At 35.9% G+C, this 25,171-nt stretch overlaps 1 protein-coding gene across 1 annotated transcript; it reads left to right on the forward strand.

Moving 5' to 3' along the window:
• The first annotated feature begins 227 nt into the window (after window positions 1-227).
• Window positions 228-22,499, forward strand: CALB1 (calbindin 1). Its single transcript, XM_044245346.1, has 11 exons — window positions 228-552; window positions 1,064-1,140; window positions 5,093-5,167; window positions 13,210-13,293; window positions 13,405-13,461; window positions 16,352-16,429; window positions 18,983-19,038; window positions 19,332-19,371; window positions 19,500-19,553; window positions 20,404-20,475; window positions 20,808-22,499. Exons 1-11 carry the CDS (start codon window positions 474-476, stop codon window positions 20,919-20,921), a joined length of 786 nt encoding a protein of 261 aa, XP_044101281.1. The 5' UTR covers window positions 228-473; the 3' UTR covers window positions 20,922-22,499.
• Window positions 22,500-25,171: the final 2,672 nt, after the last annotated feature.

The following is a 25,171-nucleotide window of genomic DNA, read 5'->3' on the forward strand; positions in this document are numbered from 1 at the left end:
TAGGAGAATCTGGGGGAAAGAGTGTCTGTTTTTAGGCTTCAGTCTCTGATCTAAGGATCTCCCACCACCTGCTGCTTCCTACACTCTAAAACTCCTGCTCCAGCAAGCTTTCCTGTGAGGAGAGGAGAAAACTGGGAGGGGAAAAAGGTTGATGCGAGCTAGAGGCGGGAATGAGGAATGGGAGGCAGGAGGAGGCGTGGCCCAGCTCCGCTGTCAGGATAAATACTGAGAACTGGGTGCGGGGTGTGGAGAGAACTCAGGAAGACCGCCTGAGAAGAGCAGCACCGAGGACAGCTCCCGGCAGCGCCCGCCCCCGTCTTCCTCCGCAGATCTCTTTCACACACACAAACACACACACACACACACACACACACCACACACACACAAACACACACCCTGAGGTTTTTGCTCACCCCACACTCGCACTGACACACACACACGCATACTCATACACGCACACACTCGTCTGTACAATGGCAGAATCCCACCTGCAATCCTCCCTGATCACAGCCTCACAGTTTTTCGAGATCTGGCTTCATTTCGACGCAGACGGTGATTATCTCCTCTCTTTTTAACTGTTTGAAGACCCCCTGTCCCTGCCCTTTTCTATCCTTTTCCCCTCCCCTGAGCCTCCTAATCCTATTTTCCCTCGTTTCTTGACTTCTTCTCCCACCTCCCTAATCTTGTCTCTCCCACTTCCTCTCAAACCATCAACTTGAAAGTTTATGTGTGTTTTCTACGTTAGCCCAGAACGTTCAACTTTTTTTTCTCTCCAAGAATGCTAATAGTAGGAAGGGGGGGGGGGAGGAGAGTGAGAGAGAAGGAGCAGAGAGAAGGGGACACCACACCCTAAAGTTTCTCTGGCTATACCATCCTTCTTTTCCCTTAGGGGGTCCGAACTTTGACACGAGGAGAGGGCTGCGCTACCCTTTCCGTATTTTTTCAGAGTTAATTAATGTACGGGGGGAGAGAGCTTTGCAGGTTGCCAGAACTATAGCTGTTATGGAAATTGAAAGGGGAAGAAACTCCTGTCTGATACCTGGATGGCTCTTTGTCTTTTCAGGAAGTGGCTACCTGGAAGGAAAGGAGCTGCAGAACTTGATTCAGGAACTCCAGCAAGCACGGAAGAAAGCTGGATTGGTAGGTTTAAGTTTGCAACCAAGGAAAAAGACCTTCAACCTTAAAACATAAATATTCTGAAGTTTTCATAATGAGCCATCGGAGATCAAGTGGTTTCCAGGGAATGCAGATTTATTGACTTGAGAAAGGAGAGGAAAAGCACCTTTCCGAACTGTGGGGGAGGGGGGATAAAAAGGGGACAGAAAGAGATCTCCTAAAGGGAAAAACCTTACACTATGAAATCAGAGCTTTTCAAATATAGATTCTGTACTTGTACTTGCTTTAATAATGCTTAAAAGTGAGGGTGCATGAGACCTTTTAGCAGATCACCTCGTCTTCGATCGAGTTCTACAAGGTAATTTTTAACTTCTCTTTAACTGCGTGAGAAGTGGGGGGAGAAGGGGGCGGAGAAATACATTTCTGCCCCTTGGTGGTCAGGAAACAGATCTGCAGATTATGGATCTCTTGTTTTATTGCTACTTATTTTGAGATTTGATGTGGTTGGACAGATAAGAAAATGTTCTATCTTGACCTTTCTCACTGGGGGAAAGTTGGAAAATTTGTAACATAATAATGAGCAAGAACTTAACAAGAAAGATGTTCGTTTCTGTTAAGAGGGAGAAACCCAAAAGTCAGAGATGTAAAAAGTAAAACAATTTTAAGAATTTCATATATTTTTAAAAAGCAAAGCTATACTCTGATTGAAAACAACTAATGGGGTCTTGAAAGCAAGGTATATTTGTGATTTAAGCCATTAGGTAATTAAATAAATGACCGTTCTTACCAATTATGAATAACTTCCTGTGGGCTTAAATTTACCTGTTAAGATGTTCTCAGCATAAAAATAAAGTATACCCGGGTTTAGAACATAGATGGGATGATTGTACAGAGGAAAATAGGACAAGAATTTTACTAGTATACTGGGGTTTATGTAAGACTACATTTCAGAAGACTGTGTTGGATTTGGGCTAGTTAGAGCTTAATGATTTTGGCCTTTTAACTAACTATTGGCTAGAGATTTTAATTACATATTATATATAATTTTTATGTCTTTAGAGGAAAACACAGATGTATGTGATCTTTAGCAGATCACCTTAAGCACTGATGTATGTATAGATATTTTATAAATGTTACTAACAGAGTTACTTTTTTTCTAACTAAATTGAAAATTGTGTAATACACATCTCTGTACAACATATTCAGAAGACTACCAGAGGACTCTAAAATGTATTATAATGTATTACAGAACTATCAGTTGCTAAAATCATGGACCGAATGGATTTAAAACCAGATAACACTCTGGGGATTGTTTTAGCCAGATTTGATATTATATAAACCTGGAAGGATCAAATAAAATAGGAAATGTTCTATACACTCTCTCTATACCCTCCCCTCTTTATATATTATCATAAATAAATTCATGTAATATTATAGTTCTATATATCTTTGACTAATAAAGCAAAAACAATTCCTTGTTTCATTTAAAATATCTGTTCGGAATAATCTTACTTGTCATAATAGTTTCAAATTAAAACATTGCAAGACACTTCTAGTAGCTAAATGATTATATTTTTATTTTTTTAGAATTTTAATATTGTGATTTATTTTCAGTTTAGAAATTCAGATATTTAGAAACTATATTTTTTGAGATTTTTCTTTTCCCATTTAAATATTTGTACTGTTTTGTAAACAAATAACTGCATGTTAGAGTTCTAAAGATTTAAAATTCTTTTTCTACTGCCCAGGTTCCAGTTTTAAGCTATTGGAAATTCTGATTATTAGGTATTAATCCAAAAATAGCAGACTTGAGCACAGGTATGAGATTATATCAAGTTGCTTAATATGTTGATTGTTGAGTATTTTTCTGGGTTATGTGTATAGGCTTTGGATAGTTAAAATCTAAATTGAGATCTAGACTGAGAGGTTCATGTACTGGACAAACACATCACTATACTACTGGCCTCATTGTAGTAAACCCTTTCTTCTTTCTTTGTAGAACATAAAGACTAATCTTAAAAACCAGGTTTCTTTTCATTTCTGGCCACAGGATAACAAATTTCATTGTATTAATGGAAGCACTATTTGGGTTGTCATATTATTACTGTGAAATTTTGAAAATTTCACTAATTATAAGTGAACATAACATTTTTTAAAAGATTTTGTTTATTTGAAAGAAAGGGAGAGAGAGAGAGCACAGACAGGAGGACTGGCAGAGGGAGAGGGCGAAGCAGGCTTCCTTGAGCAGTGAGTCAGCCATGGGACTCTGTCCCAGGACCTTGGGATCATGACCTAAGTGGAAGGCAAATGCTTATGAGCCACGCACATACTCCAACTGAATATAACATTAATGAAATATAAAAACCCACAATATTTTCAAAGCTACCTTTTTATACTAAACATGGTAGTTTGTCTTTAAATTTGCATTTTTATAAAGCTTCATTTTATTATCATTGTCATTACATTTTGTACTGTTTAAAACCTAGATTTTGACATAATTACCACCCAAGAAGTTCACAAACTAAATGTCATGTCTGCTAGTTAAACTAGTGGTACATGTGATTTTTGAGATTTAAAATCAAATAATTTGTTTTTGTTTACTTTAAGATATATGCAAAAAACTAAACTGAAGATCCCACTAATGCCAAGGGATGAACTCTTTCCTTCTCTTACTGCTGTAATAAAATTTAATAAACACAAATTATAATTAAACCATAGAAGAGTTTTGTTTCAGAGACTACTTTATAATTAAATTGCTTGATTGCCATTTGTTACTTCACTTCTAAAAATATTTACTTTGGTTCAAAAAGAATTCTGCAATAACTAGTAGTAGTGATATTCAGTTTCAATATGAGTCTCGAACTATATTAACCTACCTATCCCTAAAGCAAACTCATGGGCTAGATAATACCATCACCTTGTTATGATAAAAACTGAGACCTTAATACACTTTTCCAAGGACATAAAATAGAATAGGATATTAGTAAAGGCTGACCTATTTTAAATTGGCTTCAGTTGATGCAACAGGGCTATCTAAAATGGGCTATGTTGGAGACCCAAGGGTATAAATTTAACTTCCTGGATATTAGTTCTATATTCAGATCACTAGTTTACAGTTCATAGCCCTCTAATCTGTCAATATGTGAAGAGATTATGTAAGCAATAGAATAGATTGGACAAAATAGTTCAAATGAGATGAAAGCATTCATTTTGTCCCTCTTAAACATATCTTCTTGTACTAAAATACATGGGAGAGGAAACATCTCAGGAAAAAATGGAAACACTGGAAAATTACTCTCTTAAGTTATTCTTGGAGGCAAAGCTCCTGAACATATAACCAATAGCTTTCAATAAGATCATCAAAATTGTTTGTCTCTAATGAAAGTACAAATTGGTAAAGTCATTTTTTTATCTGAATTTTTTAATTTAGTTGTTCAATGTATTTAATCAGTAAATGCCATTCTGTGTTGGGAACCTGAAGATACTAGAAACATTGTCACTCTTCAATGTGAGGCACTCCAACATTCACATTTCTTGCTTGTCCAAACTGAAAACCTTTTATTACTTCCCATGGATAAACGTGTTAAAATAAGGAAAATGTTATAGGGCAATTAGTTGGAACAAGAATATTTCCTGAAGGAAGCAATGTTTAAAGTACATTATATTTAAATTCACTAACAGTTATGAAGAGACATTACTCAGTAATTCTGACTACATTTTCAAAGGATAGCATATTCTCAAAACTAAAGAAGATAAATCAGTAATTTATTCAGAAATTATAATAGTAACCCTTTGATTTGAAACCAGTAAATACTGTGTATCAGTTATGTCTTCAGTTTTCATGAGAATAGTTCATCAGTGTGCATAATTCTAAATGGTTTCAATTCCAGTTTTTCTTTGCAAAAGTTACTAACATATCAGAAGCATAATTTATAGTTTTTTTTAATAAACTTCTTACCTTTTCATATAATTTTAGGAGTTATCACCAGAGATGAAAACCTTCGTGGATCAGTATGGGCAGAGAGATGATGGAAAAATAGGAATTGTAGAGGTAAGGAACTTAGTATTTTTCTGATATATTTTTTAATAAATGAGCTTTATTTTATACTTGAATCCAACTCAGACAGGATATGACAAGATCATATTTGATTTGATTTGATTTGATTTGGAGAGGCTTATTTTGCCTAAGTAAAATGTTATCTGCTATTCAAAATTATAAAATCAAAATGCTAAGAAAGAGACCTTAGAGTTTGCCTGATCCAGAGCCTAAATATAATACATTATGAAACCAAAATGTGGAGAGGTGAAATGATTTGCCTTTGGTTATGTGCCTATTTGCTGGCATCGGTACAGTTAAAAGCCCAGGTCCCAGACACCTGCTGTATAGTTAGAAGCCCAGGTCCCAGACACCTGGCAAAGTACCTTTGCCATTACATTACCCTGCCTCACTTGGATAAAACACCTACCAAGTACATGGTTCACTGGTATTTCTTACTTAACAGCATACAGTTTTCTGTGTATTTATCATCACTATGACGATGGCAGAAAGCTGCATCCTGGTTCCTGAAGTTCTATTTTAAAGATTGGCAGTTGACCTTAGTAAAAACAAAGAACTAAAGTTAATGAATATTTTATGATGTGTTATAGGTAAGGATTTCTTCTGAGTCTCTGAAAGATAAAATTGTGGGTGTCAAATCCTATCTTCTGATGAGGACTATTCCTATGGAGGACAAATTTTGTTTATGAGTCAAGGCAGCCAGACTTTGACTATGCATCAGCTCTTCAGCATTCTCAGATTTGTGCAAGAGCTGTTGTTTTCCTTACTTGTACTTTCTGAAGCTCTGGTGTCTCAGCTACTTGATCTCTGCAACCTATTAGAAAAATTGAGTGGGCAGCTTTGTCCAGAAAAATTAATAGGTGATATTTTAAAATATGCCAAATCAAAAGTATAATTATATTATTATAATATTCTTAGTGTATTAGGTTGTGATGTAGTCTGGCCATCAACAACATGTAGTCATAATTTACCTTCGATTCAGAGAATTAACTTGGCTTTCAATTAATTGATCTTACAGGACATCTGTCATTCAATGTGAAATGCTTATTTTTAAGCAGCTACCTATAAAAGGAGTTAAGAAAGGACATACTATTATTACCTTTGTAATTAAAACATTTCCCTGGAGTATACACTTTCCCCTTGCCTTTGTATAACTCATTACAGTATAAATAAATAAATTAACGGTACTGGGACTTACAGATTCACATAGATGTAAACTCATCAAGATACGAAATCGTTAAGGAAAAGAAAATAACTTTTAAAAGACCATAAATGAGATGAGGTAAATCTATTCAAAATGAATTGGAAAATCTAAAATCAGTGAAATTATAGATGTGGTTATTTCAAAGCTTGACATATTTTATAATTCCAGTAGAGGAAGGACCATCATCTGATATTTAACATACTTCACCTTAAAGGACTCCAGTGGTCTCAGTTATTTATTTTACTTAATTTCTTCAGTGAAAGTAAATTAAACAATAGTATTAAAAAAATCATGATCTAATTCACATGCATTTCACACTTTTAAAAGGACTCGATGAATCCATTTTGAATCCAGGTTTTACTATACATGGTAGAGTATCACCACTTACGAATTATAATTTGAAGCCATATTTGAATGAGAGCCTGGGGGCCACTAGCAGATGCATTGTCCTAGAAGTTTGAGGAAAGAAATTTCTCTAGAAGTTTGAGATAATAAACTATTATAGAAAAGTTTTATGTGTGAGTAAAGATAGGTAATAGATGAGGATAAAGAAGGTAATGGAGGCTAAAATGAAGAATTGAGAAATTTTATAGTAATCACAGTAAGAAAATTTACTTTAGTATGACAATATACAATTTATAAAATGCATTCTCTCATTTGATCCTGTGACAAAATAAAGGGAGTCTAATTTATAGTATAAGGACCTATTTTATAGCTGGGGAATCTGTGGCTTCAATAGAATTTGACCAAAGAAAAAATAAGAAAGAAATGGTGAAACAGCCAGAACCCAATCATGTTCCTCTAAACTACTCTACTTTTTTAAAATAATATATAACCTGTGCATCTTCTACATTAAAAGAAAATAGCTCCAAGCTTCAGTTGGTTGATTACCTAGGGGAAGGCTTTATGTTTAGCTTGGTTGAACAGAATGCATGAAACATAGAGGAGTTATCTAGCCAAAGCATTTGAAACATGATTTGAGCAAAACTTGGAACAGCTGAAGAAGACAGAGTTTAAAGGGAGAAAAACTTTCAAATAAATTCTTATGTGTCTCACTTAACTAACTATCCCAGGACACAGAATTTTTTGCCTGATGAAACTCCTGGGGAAAACTAGCCAAAAATCCTCATTTTAAGGATGAAGAAACTGAAACCCAGAAAGCTTAAATGCTGTGTCCACGGCCCCAGTGGCAGGGAGTGACAACAGGTGTATGCAAGCCTAGGTCTGACCATGATTCCAGAATTCTTTTCATTAATCTGAGTTATCAGCCACACGCAAGAGGAGGGGTAGAATGGGGGATTAGTTGGAGAGAACATTAGAATGGGAGAGCAGAAAGAATGATCACTGCAGGAGTTCACAGGCATGTTGATTAGGTCTAGAGTGGGTAAGTAGGAGTGAAGAGAGTAAAGAGAGGTTCTGAAAATCATTGGAAAGAAGAAATTGAAAGTTAGAGATTATATGTCATAAACGAGGATAGGAAGAGTGGGAATGCCCAAATTTGGTGTGTCCACTAGGAAGTTGAATAAAATGAAGTTCATCTTTTTTTTTTCCCCAACTGAACATATATCACTTGCTAAAAAATCCTATATATAACATGGGACACAAATACACACACTCCAGCCAGCCATGATCGAATGGGAAACCCCATGTTTTCCAAAATTTATGATAATCTACCTAGTCACATCAAGATAATGTCACTTTATTGATCAAAGGGAGAAGAAGTTAGTTGTTCCTATATATTTAATAGGCATACAGATGGGATCCTCAAAAATCTAAAGGCAAACCAAATGATATTCATGTGGTAGTCTGCTTTCCTATGGAAATGAGCTAAAGTGATTTGACTTTAATTGAAATGTGTTGTTCAAAAGATCAGAAAATATAGTGATTAATTTTCAGAGTTCTATCCTGAAATGGACTGACCTTGCAAACAACATGCTTTTGCGATCCAGAAATACTTAAAATGAAGGGTAGTATATAGATGTCGTTCTTCTGAACTTTTAAAATTTCATGTCTTTAGATTTTAAAATTCACACAAATACAGTTCATTTATAAAGAGATTGTTAATATGAACTCAAAACAGGAGCACTGAAATTTTGAGATACTTTAACAAACACCATGACAGTTGAAAAATGTTCTAAATTTATTCAGGCTAATAGCTTTATTGCGGGGAAGGCTGGTTAAAATAATTAGAAAGGAAGACTGAATGATTCAGCAGATAATATAAGTGCCAGAGAAGAAGTTTCTAGTAAGTACAGATATCTCCCTTAGTAGGATATCAACTCTAAGTTTTTCACTTAATCCCTTGGGCAACATGTGGGAAACTACCATCCTCTTCAATTTTTTTTTTTTTTTTTTGTATTTGTCCAGGTCAGTACATACACTGAAAAAAAAAAATAGATCTAAAAGCTATTTTAATCCTAAAACTGTAACATCTCTCCCAGGGAGGCAGACACTATTTTCCCTCTTTTCTTCCACAGTAAGATTTGAGCATGTAAGTTTAGCTATAGTGAATGTAATTTTTCATAGCAGACTACTTTATCACCTCAGAATTTGGGGAAATGATGAACAGTAAAATCAGATTAAAAACTTCCCTCCAGATAAATAATTTTCAATAATGAGGAAAAGGTTTTTGATTGGAAATTTTAATGGAGCATGATGGTTAAAGACAAAGGCTTCAAAAGTCAAGAAAGTCAGATGGTCCAAAGGCTTCAAAGGTCAAGAAAGTCAGACGGTCGGATTTTTCAAATCTGGTTCACATTAAATGATAGCAATTCATTTATCCTCTCTGCCTATTTCTTTGTAAAGAGGGATAGTATATAAGTACCAACATCAAATGTGAGAAACATCAAACAAATACATCAACCTGGCACACTGTAGTAGTTGCTATCATTATTTTTTAAAAAACTGAAAATCTACACCGTTCTTCTGAAGACCAAGACTTTTAACAACTTCTTATATATTTTTTCATATTGAAATTGTTAAACTCAACTGGCCTTAAATTTATGTAAGATTGTTTGCTTTCCCAATTTCTTGGAATCACTTAATTGCCTAGGAAGAATACTTCTCTGGTTTCCAAATGAAAGAAGTGAATGCTCTGTTAATATGTGTTGAAGGAGGTTAACATGCACCACCAATGTCTTTAAGAATTATGCTTCATGTGTGCTTTGACTTATGTAGCTCAGTCACTTATGTTTTTAGTAAAATTGCCCATTGTGTGTGCTGTCTTTGTAACTAATACTTGAAATTTATCACTACATCTCCTTTTTTGAAATTGTGGGAATAATGTTTGAAATTATCTGCTTCCCTGTAAGGTTCTTACCCACAGTGACTATGAATCCCCAGTATCTAGCACAGGGCCTAGTAGGTTCTGAATCATAGCTCTATGAGCTACAGCAAAGAATTTCAGCCTGCTCTAAGACATAAGAAGAGGGTTCTACATTATTCCTAGGAATAGAACAAAAGTGTAAAAACCCTGTGACATGTTCAGTTCCCTGGGAAGCAGATCTAAGCCAAAAATGAGTAAGAAGTAAATTTATTGGGGGGTGCTCTTAGGACCAATACCTGTTGAGGGGAAATAAAAAGAGAGGGCTGGGCAGAGGGAGACAGTGGTCCATGATATAGTCTCGGACTATATAGTAGAGGCTTCAGTTGACCCTACAGCGGACTTGAAAGCTGCAACAGCCCCCAGACAGTATCCTTGGGAAGGCAGCGCTCTTCAGCCTAGATAATCTCCCAAAGGCACCCCAAAGGCTCTCCCAAAGTAACACTCCCAGCACCTTTTAAAGGAACCTCTGGGTAGAGGATCACAATATCCACCCCAAATCTATCCACAATTCAGTAATAAGTTATTTGAATTATCTCCAAAGGAACTTTAGTTAGAGCTTATGGTGACCCTAGGCCATACTCCATTGCCTTTTTTCATAAATTCAGTAAGGTATTTTCTGACATTTTTGCAGGTGCTGGGCAAAGAAACAGTAATAAGACACAGACCCTATCCTTAAGATGTGTGTAGTTTTTATATATTTAGGAGAGACAGGCAACTTTTACTTCCCCACTCTCAATGACAGGTACCAGTTCTCACACCTGAAGCTGAGGAATTCTGGTTACTATCATTTGCCTTCTAATTATTGCCTTGATATTCTTCCCCTCTTTTCCAAACCATAACGGAGTTTTGTGAGTTCATAAAAGAACAGTCAGGCAGCCCAAGGATTAAGAAATTACCAGTAACCTTGGATCAGGCAATACTGAATATTTCCGTGGACAGCAGGGACTTAACAAATCTGAGAATAAAGCCACCTTACTTGACACTTTCAATAAAAGACCTCTCCTATTTGTAGAAATGCTCTAAGACACTAGTGCTGGAGAGTACTGCACCCAGCTCTGAAATTTGAACTTTGATTCCCAGTATATTGATGGAAGCGTCAACAGAAGGACCAAAGGTGAAACACACCATTAAAAAGATGATTTATGTTCACGATAGTTACATCCTATCCACACATATTGTTTCTCTTTTAATGGTTAGCTTGTTTCATTATAATCTTTTACATGTTTGAGATGCTTTTCTAAAGGTTAAAATAGGATGGCTGTATATTCAGTTTAACATTAACAGTTCAAACTAATAGATTCAAAATGTGCATGTAAATATAGTTTGTAATGTTTTAAAATAAATGAAACTGAGGAGGACCAAAATGACATGGGAAAAAGAAATACACGTTTTTACTATATATGCAGAACAATTTTACCATCTCTATATTTGACATTCTAGAGACCTCTAAATTTTACGCCAGTTATACGAACTTTAATTTTTGAGACAAAGATGGTTAAATTTTCCCTTATTTTACACTTAGTAATTACTTACTAGTTCATTCTTTTATTTTTTTCTGTGTATAATTTTTTAAGAAAAGTTACATTTTGTTGAAAACACAGCTATTAAAATTCAAGCAATATAGAAAATTGCAATGAAGATAGTAAAAACAAATACTACAAATCATGTTAAGTAGGTTTTTTTAATGAAGCATTTAGGTCAGGCATATAATTCACTGAGGACCACCCTCGGCTTATAGGAGATTCAGACAAAGCATGGTCCCTGCCCTCCAGAAATGAATGGGCCAACAACACCTTACAAAGTGGTATCTGACAAGTTACATACCGTTAACTAAAAGAATTGGCATTAGCTATTTCCTATTTCCCAAATGAATGCTTATGTAAATGCATAACTATACTAGTGACCTTTGTTTCAAAATAAGAAAAGGTCTTCTGAGGAGTCATATTGACATTCTAATAAGATATATGGCTCCGTTCCTTAGTTTCACTTCCACATGTAATGTCTATAAGCTGAATGGATCTAATTTGAGGTATTATTTTTAAGACATAAAAACACATAAATTTGAAAAGATACATTTTATATTAAAAAGCTTTAATATGCCTAAGTGGATGAAAATTTTTTTAAAGGGACATGGGGAGATAGATTTCCCTATAATTTGGTAGAAATTTTGGAACAGATACTGAACTTGAGGTTGATCCATACCAAAGGTGCTTAGTCTAAAGTCCAAGGATGAGGGTCCATGCCTGAACTTCAAGGAAATTAGGTGAAACATTGTATGTGTAGTTTCATTCTTTAATGGTGAAGATGTAGTGATTCTAACAAAGTCTCAAAGTCCTTTTGAACCCAGTACATTTAAGAGACATTGGTTTCTACTTCATAACTCCTTATTTTAGTGATGAAGGTACTAAGTTCCAGAAGTGGCTGAGGGAGTTGCTGGGGACCACAGCTAATTAGCAGCTGAGCCAGGAATAGAACCCAGGCCTGCAGTGAGGCCATTAATCCAGCTCCCTCCCTCCTACACATAACAGATTACAGTCATCTTAAAATGGGATCTGGAACCCTTTTTTTTTTTTTTTTTTTAAAAAAGAGGAGGAAGAGGAGGGTTCTAAAGTTATAAACTGAGATCTAAGGAGACAAGTCATAGGGTCATAAATAGGGTCTTAAACCCAAGCCCTGGATCTGAAGTGGATATCCTCTTAGCTAAAACCAACAATGTGAGAACTATTTCTTCCTATTACTGTTCCATTTTCATTCTTCATCATGAATGGTCTTTTCCCCCTCTCTTTCCACTGCCTTACAATAGTCTTCAGTTTATCCTTTTTTTAAAAAAAATATTTTATTTATTTACTGGGGGGTGTGGCAGAGGGAAAGGAAGAGGGAGAAACAGACTCCCCACCGAACAGGGAGCCTGACACTGGTGTGATCCCAGGACTCTGGAATCATGACCTGAGCTGAAGGTAGACTTTTAACCAGCCGAGTCACCCAGGCGCCCCTGTCTTCAGTTTATCTTCCCTGCATCTCTTAGGCTTTCTCCTCAGAGCTGGGGATGCATTTTTTTTCCTTCCTTCCTTTAGCCTCCATTTGCATTTTTCATACTTTCTTTGCCTCTCCGTGTCATGTATATCTCTACGCATACCACATTCTGTGCACCCTGAGAAGAGCAGCAGTGCTCTGTGGCACGGAAGAGATGAAGGGTTCAAGCCACCGGGATGAATCTACTTGGATGTCCAGCAGATAAGGAGTGGTCAGACCTGTGTTATCTGAGCTTTCTGAACACACCTGCTGCAGCCACCTCACTGACCAGGCAGCCCCGTCACTCAGGGGCACCCACGCATTAGAGAAGACAATGCTTCTCTGTGGGAACAAAGTATTAAAAAGGGAAGGTCAGTCCTAACGTTTTTCCTCTCCTGGTTTTCTAGGCAATAAAACTTCTAATATATTCAAGAAAACCAAGCAGGAAGTAATGATAAGGGTTGCTTCCCTTACAACTTTTTAAATCTTTTTCAGTTGGCTCATGTATTGCCCACAGAAGAGAACTTCCTGCTGCTCTTCCGATGCCAGCAGCTTAAGTCCTGTGAGGAATTCATGAAGGTAAAATAGAGCTCTGTCCATGAGTGAGGTCTTCAGAAAGTTACTTAGTGTAGGAAAATTGTTGTGTATTTTTTAATCTATTTGGTTTTCCTTATCCAAAATTACTTACAGACATGGAGAAAATATGATACTGATCACAGTGGCTTCATAGAAACTGAGGAACTTAAGGTAAGCAAATAAAAACCTTGTTTTTTTTTTCCTCTTGAATAGAATTATGAACTCTTTTAATTATGAACTTTTTAAAAAACTTCCCACAAAAGAAACTTACATTGAGCAATGGCACATTTTCACCCACTCTTCCACATCGTTAATGAAGTACCAGATTAAAGAAGAGACATCAAGTACTTCTTCAAATTCTATTCAGGAATGCAAAAAAATTAGCATTTTCTGTGATATAAACAAGTTGTTATACTAGATAGACAGAACAATAATATTCTAGGCCAAATAAGATGCTCCTTTTCATTGAAATTTGCCATTTTATAAATTAAATGAATATAAACAGATTTCTCTCTCAAGAGAAAGACAAACAATTGTTGGACACCTACAATATGTATGCACATTATTATATCTAATCTTCATGTGAGTTCGGAAATCACTACTACCTTCATGAGGAAAAAGATTAAGAGTTTAGTGATATAGTGAGGCCACACAGAAAGATAATGCTGGGTTGCAATGTTTAAACCCAAACTCCTCTGCCCCCAGGTTCCCTACCCATTCCATAAAACCTCCTGCCTCTCAACAAGAACAACAACAAAGTCCTACTATCATCAAACTTCTGAAAAATTGTAACTTTGAAACTGAATTTGTCAGTTCATCTCTCCTAGATGTACAGAAGAGCTGGTGGGGGAGGAAAAGATATGAAGGAGAAGCCAAAGAGATCTAAAATCAAGTTATTGATACTTTTTTCTTCTTTTAAATGGGGATAATAATACCGTTCACTCCGATTTACTGTGAAGCTCGAGTGAAATTCTGTATATGAAAGATTTTGTGAAATACACATGGCACAATACATTGTATTACTCATTAACTCAATAATTTAGTAGAAGTATGGCAACATTCTTTCTGTCATTTCCTTAAACTGACCCCAAGACTTCCCAGTCCAGAGACCCTATTTTGTCAATCTCCGGGATAGAGAGTAACTAAACAGGAGGCAAATTAATATACTTATGTGGCAGGTATAGTATTAGGTGCTTGAAATGTATTTTAAGATTTAATCCTCTCAGAAAACCTGCAAGACATGTATTATCATTTCCATTATACAGAGAGACAGAAATTTAGAGAGAGTCAATTTTTCAAATTTACCTAGCTGCTCATGAAAGAATCTAGACTACCTGATAATGATTCTTGTCAAGTGTGGAAATAGGAATATCAAATTCAGTTTCCTTGTCATGGTTTAACGTGGCTTGAGTCACAGACAATTTTAGAGATGGAACTAGGACATTTGCACCACTGTAAAATTGCTCAAACACAGTCAACAGCAGCCTCTTGGAAATATAAACATTTCTAACATGAAAACCATATATTTTATACAGACTTGCAGCACAAGAACCTAGAGCTCACGAGGTAACAGTTAAGCTATTGTGTCTTTATTCTATAGGACAAAAAAACCAACCTTTTAAAAATCATTTCAAGTTCACCATGAAAACCTTAGCTCATTTCTAATACTGACCTTCTTTGTTCTACATTTTTATTCTCAGAAAGAGATTCTAAATAGAAGTCCTCCTCTCTGGGGAATTTTGAAGATAAGTTGGTATTCTTTTTTAATGGATCTTTCAAGAAAGCTAATTTTAAGATCCATAATAGAGTAAAACATCACTTGCTCTCAGACACGACTTTGAATCTCAGCGGCCCCAGGTTTCTCCCAGGCTATTTTTGTGACCACCATTTTAGTCTCTAATGAAGCTTTTTAACCCAATTAATCTCTGACAAAAGACTCATAAGGCTCAAAAATAAAATTCACCCCCAATACATAACTTTGAATTTTCCATGCTTCACTTTGGATTTGAAATGGAATGCTTGGAATGAAAATGCATTTAATCAAACCAAGAAAAAGGTCTCCTTCCTCAAAAAGAATAAAGTTAAACCAGCGCAGCAGAATTCGTACATTTGGGAAGAAGATAAACCACTGCAGAACCAAAGAAACCCAATCCTTCAATATATCCAAACACAGTACCTGCTTAGTTTTCCATAACTGCATTAATTCATTTTTGGAAAAAAATAAAGGAGTCGCAAATAGACAGCTCTAGACAAAATGAATATTATATGCCTAAGTGTTAACACTGTCATTTTTGTGGTTTTTTTATTTCTGTTTAAAAAAACTTAGCTCCCTCCTAAACTCCAACTGTCAAATTAATAATGATCTTTTTTCATCCTTCCCACAATAATCTCTATTTTAATATGATTCACATACCCTTCAAGGATGAGAGAACATCATCTGTGGCCAACTTAGTCTGAACAGCCAGCTGAAGCTTTCTAACCAAGGTGTTTGGGACTGCATCCAGCCCAAAAGCTACATGACTAGCCCTTCAGAGAAACAAGCTTCCTACAATCTATAAACCTCACAGTTTGTGAGCACAGAAAATGCACTTCAAATGATAGGTAGCTCTCCATCTGGCTTGCTAGTAATTTTCACTCCTGTTACAATGGCAGAGAGAGGGGCTTTCTTACAGGAAAGCCATATGAGCTTTTATGAAGATATCATTATGTAGAAATGCACCCATTGGACTGGCTGGTATACAAGCCTGTACTCAGATTCCTACACAGTGTACAATCCAGATACACATTTAATTGAAGTCATAAAAGCAGTGCAACATAGACCACAACAGATCAGGTCTCAGTAAAAGGCAGATATCTTACCTGTCAGAGGCAGCAGCATGGCTGGAATGCCAAGTGAACCAAGTGGCATAATCTCCCTTCTGAGGTCCTCTCCTCACCCAGTTCTATCCTCCAAAGGAGGCTTTCTTTGCTTTCTCGGGACATTCCATTTCAAGGCAGGCTGAAATGGAAATAGATTATAGGTTACTTATGACAGTTACCTGAGTGTTCTTTTTCTTAACAGAACTTTCTAAAGGACCTGCTGGAAAAAGCAAACAAGACTGTTGATGATACAAAACTAGCTGAATATACAGACCTAATGGTAAGACTGATCTTGGAGAGATAGTAGCCAAGAACCTGTGAAGTATTACTGTGTTCTTGTTAATTCTCAAGGCTATGGAGGATGAGATAAATAAACCATGTGGGCATCACATGCGTTTAGGTATCATTTCACTTGAAAAGTAAGGCCAAGTGAGTGCTGTCATCATTGGTTTAAGGCTCAACATATGAGCATTTCCTTTCTTGTGGAGGTAATTTACATCTATCAAAAGATCATTTTTCTTACAAAGCCAGTGTAATTATATAATTTATACACATGTAAGTTACATTGTAGATACATAAATTAGTTAACTAAAAACATTTTTTGAAGGTTCTGAATTTGTTTTTATCATGACTCACAAAATCATTAATTTTGTAAGAGTTTAAACAGAACTTACAACTACTTTATTCATTGGGTGACCAAAAAAAAAAATGGGTATTTTAGAATATGGTCTTGGTGCTTGCGTGAGAAGTTCCAAATGTATCCTGAGCCTGATGCTATGATAAATAGTGTAACCAAGATATCTTATAGAACATTGATAATGAGCTAAGGAAACTGCTTTACACATAGACCCTTAATGTTTTAGGAATGAACAAATTTATGAAGTTCTAGATAGAATAATCCAATGCCCATGAAGTTCATCAATTTCAAGTGGGTAGTTTCCTCATTTGACGCATAGCATTAGAACTATGAGGAAAAGTCTTTGCCAAACTGATTCAGCTGTGGATCAGTATTTTGGCAACATTATAATTTTTGAAATTCAGGCAAAATTTTTTAAATTGTCCAAATCAGTACATATATTTATACATGCTTTAAGTACTGTAAAGGAACAGTGAATTCTTACCTTACAGATTTACGTAAATACCCAATAGTGCGTATTATAAAAATTATGTTCTATTAGATTGATAAAGGAATTAGGCTTTTTAGTTACCCTGGGAAGTCATCTTATACAAGTCTTGATTATAAACCTCAGTTATGAGGTTTACTTTCAAACTGTGAATCTACTTTTATGCAGGGGGGGTGGGAAACACTAGAACTTTACTATTGTCTTATTCGCTATAGAATGATATTATAAAGCGGGACTAATCTTTAATTTCAAAATTAAAAATTTTTCATTGCAAGAAAGCATCTTCTTTAATCCATAGCACTAGCATATGAATGTGTCACAGTGGGCACATCTAAGCTCTGAATAGCTTAGGGGAAATGGACAATAACCTACATTTATCAATTTTCTGTTTTGTGCCAGTCTTATGGGATGTCTATTTAAAGTAAGAACTCTTTTCAGGTAGAAATTTGAAGCAGTCTTTTAAAAACTACTCAGATGGGAGTTTTCCCCCTGTTGGACTGGCCTGGCATATCTGATTCAATGTCATAAACCAGTTCAAATCTGAGAGGCAAATTAATCAAGTACTAATTAAGATTTAAATATATATGTAGGGAAATAGTCCCCTATGGACACTAAATTGTGTGCTCAGGTGTCTTGGTAGACAGTTTGGTGATACCAGAACTTAATGGTCAACAATTTATAAAATGTGTCAGTATCAGACTCTGAAAAAATCTGCCTCCTACAAAGCATTCTTAGAACATTTCAAACCAGAGACTGTTCTTTTTCTCCTTAAAGAGACTTCACTAAACCTATAACCATTATGACCTGATCACATTTTTTGAAAAAAACTAAAATAATGTTGCTTTTTCACATACGTAGCATGCAAACTTTATACATTTTAATATATCTCGTCTATAGGCCCTCCATGTACAATAGTTGCTACTTTCTAAAAACATTCATGCTTCCTGAATAAGAGTATGAGTGTATTTATATCTGAATGGGTCTTGGTGTATGATGTGAATGTAAGTATGGTGAGGAGGTATCTACTATCCAAGGAAAATAATTGAAAATTAGTCAAAAATTCTGTTCTCTTAAGAATTTATTCATACGGGCACCTGGGTGGCTCAGTGGGTTAAGCCACTGCCTTCGGCTCAGGTCATGATCTCAGGGTCCTGGGATCAAGTCCTGCATCGGGCTCTCTGCTCAGCAGGGGGCCTGCTTCCCTTCCTCTCTCTCTGCCTGCCTCTCTGCCTACCTGTGACCTCTCTCTGTCAAATAAATGAATAAAATCTTAAAAAAAAAAAAAAGAATTTATTCATACTATCTGCCTGTTGCTTCTCTTTATGATTTATGCTATAAAAGAGGGAGACCAATATTTATTTTCATATTATTGTTTGGAAATTTTTAGAATATACTTTACACTGCCAGACACCAACTCTCCCACATCTTAACACATACACATAGTTGCAAGAAAAATAAATTACGGTATTCCATAATCTAGCTAAGATCCTTATTACCTTGACTATTCTATATTATCCTGATAAACTTTGGCAATTGACCCAACTTATAGAACTGAAAATTTGTACTAGAAGTTTAATAAAAGCTAGTTTCTAAAATTTTACAGTCTATATGAGTAATTGATAACTCCAAATACTTTACTTTGAATTTTCTTCTCCTTCCTACAATAAATCATTCTTCAGTGGTTACAGTAATAACCTTCTGTCTTTCAGCTGAAATTATTTGATTCAAATAATGATGGGAAGCTGGAATTAACTGAGATGGCCAGGTGAGTTTAAGAAGTACACACGTAGGACACCTGGGTGGCTCAGTGGGTTAAGCCTCTGCCTTCAGCTCGGGTCATGGTCTCAGGGTCCTGGGATCGAGTCCCACATCGGGCTCTCTGCTCGGCGGGGAGCCTGCTTCCTCCCTCTCACTCTGCCTGCCTCTCTACCTACTTGTGATCTCTCTCTGTCAAATAAATAAACAAAATATTTTTTAAAAAGAAAAAAAAAGTACATAGGTGTTATAATGAATTGATCCTTATCCAAAAAATCTAATCTATTATTTCTCTCTAAAAAGGTTACTACCTGTACAGGAGAATTTTCTTCTTAAATTTCAGGTATTTCTTTTTTCCGTACCATAAACAATATTTTTCTTGAAAAGTTAGACTGTGGGAGATTTGCCAAGGGAAATACAATGAAATAGAATAGTAACACTTTAACCTTTGCTCTCTTCTCTATCATTCAGGGAGTCAAAATGTGTGGGAAAGAGTTCAATAAAGCTTTTGAGTTATACGATCAGGTAAAAGTTTTTTCTTATCTATAATTTGGTTATTTAGAAGAATTTAGAAAATGCTCACAGGGAAGAAACCCTAAAACTGAAGGTCCATATTACAAAAAACATGAGCTATTAAAATTACTCCGCCAATTTACTCTTGTCATAGTCTCTTGTCATATGGTATTCCCAATTAGATGATTCTTGATTCAAGGCCCATGCTACAATTGATCTGTTTTGAGGCTTTGAATAAGATACCAAACTCCTCTAACCCTCAGTTTCCTCATTTATAAACAGGAGATCATACCCACTTTCCAGAGTGGGATGAGGGTTAAGTTAGTTGAAAATATCCAGGAGAGTCCTCCCCATATAATAGATGGTAGCATCATGTATATGAGGAAAGGCTGTTTGTGATGTCAGTAGTTACCATCCTTTATTTTTTCCTAATTCCCCTACTCCTGGATCAAATCACTCCTCTGTGGGCTCAGGCACAGCTCTGCCACTACCTGGTGTGATATCAGCCTAGTCACACAGCTTCCCCAGGCCTCAGGGTCCATATTCACGTGAACAGACTTAACGACAATGTAATAACTTCAACAGGAAGGGATACTGTTAACATAAAGTGAGATGTTATATGTAAAAGTACTTTAAAAAGTTCAAAGTATATTTTAAATGTAAGGTTGTTGCATGAGAGGCAATTCACGTGTATTTTGGATCTTTGGAGCAATAAAGAATTTGGAGGGTCTGACATTAAGATGTTGGAATATCTGCCACGTATGCAGTAGGGAGACTTTGTGAAGAATCAGTTATTTCCGCTTTCCTACACCCCCTGTTACCGTGCAGTGGGTTGTATACTGGTTTCTTTCTGCTCCCTCAGGATGGCAATGGATACATAGATGAAAACGAATTGGATGCTTTACTGAAGGATCTGTGTGAGAAGAATAAACAGGTAATCTAGTTACCATGCCACTCACTTTTTAAGCAGACTATAAGGATCCATCTAGAAGCACCACACATCCGTTTTTGGAAATCTACTTTAAAGATTTATAGAGCAGCAGTAGAATTCAATTCCTAACCTGATTTGGTACTGGCCTAAAACTGTGTAACTGTGATAAATAGATTTTTAAACAACCTTGCGATTATTCGTATTTGTGGAAGAATTTAATCTACCTCTTAATGGATTGATGTAACAAGAAGTTTTCATCCTACATTTTATCCTTGACAGTGGTTAATTAACTTCCATATTTAGCTGGATAACAATGCTATCTATATTCTATACAGGATCTGGATATTAATAATATTCCAACATACAAGAAAAGCATAATGGCTTTATCAGATGGGGGGAAGCTGTACCGAACGGATCTTGCTCTCATTCTCTCTGCTGGAGACAACTAGAGTTGGTGACCATGACCATTTACTAGCGATACATTGTATCTAACAATAACTGTGCACTGTAAGGGAGTAGGCTGTATTTTCTTTTGTATCTGTAAATTTAACTGCATTTAGATGATTACCCAGGATGTGTGGCACATTCTTTTCAGCTTGTTTCTACACTGTTTGTAATGTACAGTTTTTGTAACTACATGACTGAAAAAGGAGAAAGTCTCAGCTTAAGCCAGTCAATAGACCCAACTGAAAAAAAAAATAACTGAACATATTCTTGCTTTCATAAATATAGTTGGACAAGATTCCCCTGAAAATTTCACTAGGATTAATCTCTAAAATTCTAGTCTCTGATGTGTAAATGCACATTTGTCACTAATGAGGAGAATTATACCTAACAAGTTACCATTTCAGACAATCACAGGTCTGTCCCACAAAATAGTTTTAAGCTGTATTTCCAGTTATTAGGAAGAATGTGCTTTTGCATCTAAAATACCAAAATATCAATCAATAGTTAGTTATTCGTGGCTCTATGAGGTTAACAGTCTCACTAGACAAGACTTAGTTAATTAATCAACAACACGTCTATGCTTGAATCCATACCAAGCTATTGGTTCAAGTTAATCTGATGACAAGGAAAGGTAGCACAGATGACACAAATCTGTCTGATTCTACATCTGTATTTCCAAGAAGCCTACTGTCAGAGAGTATGACCTTAATCCATTTTCTAAACTGTTTTCACGTGTTGCAGATTATAATTATTCTAGTCAACTGCTGTTTTTATGTCCTATTGTGTGATCTCTGATTAAATTATATATGCCTAGTATCCTGGTGTCTACTTTGCATACTTCCTGGATTTTCTTCCTATGTAGGACTGTCCGTTTCCACCAAGGGTATCTGCTGCCTCTGAAAATATTTTTTTCTAGCTATAACAACTCTATTTTTTACTACATAATTAAATTTTAATGTAAAATTCATAGCACCCTGATTGTTGAATGTTATATCATCAATAATTTTGTGTATTCTGTGAATTCTATATATTTCGTATTGCGATCAGCATTCAAGATAGCTCTATTTCTATCTGCAAATAGTTTCAAATGAGTTAAAAATAACATCTGAAGAGAAATACTAATGTAATCATTTAACCTATTTAGCAAGGGAGATTTTATGGTCTTTTGATCTACATCCAAGTCAGTTTCATAGATTTGTAGCTAGAACATCCTGTTACTGGTTACACTTGACATGTAATGGGTGGTAATTTGACGCTTTGATTGTGAAGCAAAGAGCTAAGAGACATGTGTCTGTATGAAATTTATAAAGTTACCGCCAAAGAGTTAATGGCTGTGGGTCAGTTTAAATGTCCCCAACTCTATAAATTCAGCACTACTTTTCTCAATTCATAGAAATCACAAAACAGAATAAAAGTGAAGTATCTCTTTCCCCCAAGGATGAACAGAAAAGAGACTTGCCAAAAAATAAAATTTAACAAATGATGTGTTAGATTGGCTTTGCTTCTGGTGTGTACATGGAAGCACTGACCTTAGGTTGAATTTAACAACTAAGAATAAATAAAGAGGAAAATAACTTTAATCTCTTGTATTTTTGTTTCTACCTCAAAAAAGTCAGTTGACATGTAATTGGTCATCAATCCAAGTGAAAATGTAGGATGCTCAAGTTATTATGGCCTAAGAAATCAAAATAAATGTCAGTCTGCCTGATTCAGTGGATTACTGGATGCCTTAAAGGAGCCTCTGACATCAAGATGTATAAAGAAATCTAAAAAAATCCAAGTATTTGGGAGTCCTTTGCCCAACTGACATGATCAAATAGTTCTTGGTGAAAGATTTTCTTGACAGAAATAGGAGGGATATACAGATTTTCTACAGTCATCTGTTTATTACAGATGAAATGGCTATTCATTATGAAGTGTACACCAAAATAAAGAGCAGGTACACCAAAATAAGCAGCACCGAGAAAGAAGGAAAAAAAATAGCCCAGGAAGTCTGATAGGATTATAATCTGGGGGGAGGGGGGGACTTCTAGAAAGCTAATAACAATAATAATAGTCATGAATCCAGCACCCCTCCTGTTACGGTGAACTATAACACCTGAGCACTGTCAGGGAAAGAAATTCTTATAACTCAGTTAAATCAGTCACCCTTACCTGTAAGTGACAGGCCTGCCTCCTGGAGCAGAAAACAGAAAAGTGGAAAACGACTCTGACAGGACAAATATAAGATAGCTCATACACACCTATCTCGTATCACAGACAAAATTCATTCCAGGTGTTTTATCAATCCAAATGCAAAAGGTACACAGACAACAACCTACTGGGATATCTCCCACTCCTCATGCATAGGAGGATTCCTTAACAACCAATAATGCAAAAAACAGATTGAAAAATTGGATTCCTTAACATCTAATTTTGAAACAAACAGATTGGAAAACCTTAAGAACTCTACTCCAAAAAAAGTCACTACTAAGAAAGTGAAAAATCAAACATGAGAGTGTGAGAAGATATTTGGGTTGACTCAAAATCTTGGGAGTTTTCCAGGTGAAATCTGAAAATTTTCACCATAGCTAGAGGGCAATGAGAGACTGAAGAAGCAGGCCACTCCAAATTACAGATACCAGATTAATAAACCAGGAAACTTACTTAGGAGGTTTGTCCTGGGCAGCCCCACAACCAGCAAATGCCCACACCATCCACCCGAATTTTAAAGCTTATATAGAGGCCTTAACTGGCTTCAGTCATGTAGTATGTGGTCCAGCTGGTTTCAACAAGGCATCGCTGTCTCCAGCCTGCGTCCTTGAAAACTGCTCCAGCCTGAAACCGAGTCGAGAACACGAGGAACCAACATTCCAAGGATGGGGGATGGGTGAGAAACCTCTGATCGCAGGTACAGCTCTTGGGTCAACCAGTGGTCATGTCCTCTTGATGATCTCCCGCATCAATTTGTAACACATAATTGACAAAGGTACATATCCAGAAATATGTTACTCTAAAAATAAATCTTAAAAAGCATAACCCAAAAGATGTGTGAGAAATTTAAACAGACATTTTACAAATAAAAAAAAAAAAGACCTCTAAATAGTCAAAATAAATAAAAGCAATCAACTTTATTAGTACTCAGAAGAAATACAAATTAAAACAAATGGGATACTGCTACGCACTCATCAGAAAAGTTAATGCTAAGTATTGGTGAGGTTGTAGCACAGTGGAAATTCTTACTGCTAGGTAGAAAGTTAAATCGAGATAATTCTGGAAAGGTCTTTGGCAGTATCTACCAAATTTGAATATATACAGACACCTTATAACCCAGCAATTTCACTTTTAGGTTTTATCAACCCAACTGAGAAAGGTCTGTATAGTCACCAAAAGAAAAGAAGGTTTACAGTTGCATCTAGCATCATATTTGGCATAGCTGCAAACTAGAAACCCAAATGTCCTCCAAGAGCCAAACTAATATATAAACTGTTGAATATTCATGCAATGGAATGTTATATAGCAAGGAGAATACATCAGCAATTGTCACACAGGTAAAAACCAAAAACGAAAGAATACTTAGTATGTGATTCTACAAACAAAAGTAGCTTATCTCTTTTGTTAGAAGTCAAGATAGTGACTAGTTTCTTAAGAGGGAAGTCAGGCTTCTGGATTCCTGGTGATGTTTTGTTTTTTACCCAGGTAGTGGTTACACAAGTGAATCTATTTTGTGATAATTCATGATTTGTGTGCATTAAGAAATCCTACATCAAATAAAAGGTTTAAAAATGGTGTGTGAGCAGGAATTTAGGGAGGCCTCTTTGAAGAAGCCAGCCCCCCAAAATCAGGATAAGCACATTCCTAGGACAAATAAGCACCTAGTGCAAAGGGTTCTAGGTCAAACAACCCCAAGGAATGGAAAGAAAGCTGCTGCGGCAGAGCCCGGGTTCAGGGGAGAGTGTGTTTGAGAGCAGGCAGCTCCACCACCACCAAGGTAAACTGAGATTTTATAATTAAGGGCCATCTATTCTGTCTTCAAACATAAGGATTATTTTACCTCACAGTCGAGAAATTTAAGATGTCAGAAGAAATTCAAATTAAAGAGAATGAAGTTGAGAATGAAGTTAGGAAAGCCTAATGAATAGTTTTATGTCCAATAAACAAAATAACAAAATTGATCAAGAACAAAAGAAATTTACAAGCTTTTCCCCTCAAAAGCCTTTGCAAGAGAACTATATCTCATCAACACCCTGTTACTGCTGCTTGGCTTTAAATT

This window comes from Neovison vison, chromosome 4 (genome assembly GCF_020171115.1).
Source record: "Neovison vison isolate M4711 chromosome 4, ASM_NN_V1, whole genome shotgun sequence".
NCBI classification, from domain to species: domain Eukaryota; kingdom Metazoa; phylum Chordata; class Mammalia; order Carnivora; family Mustelidae; genus Neogale; species Neogale vison.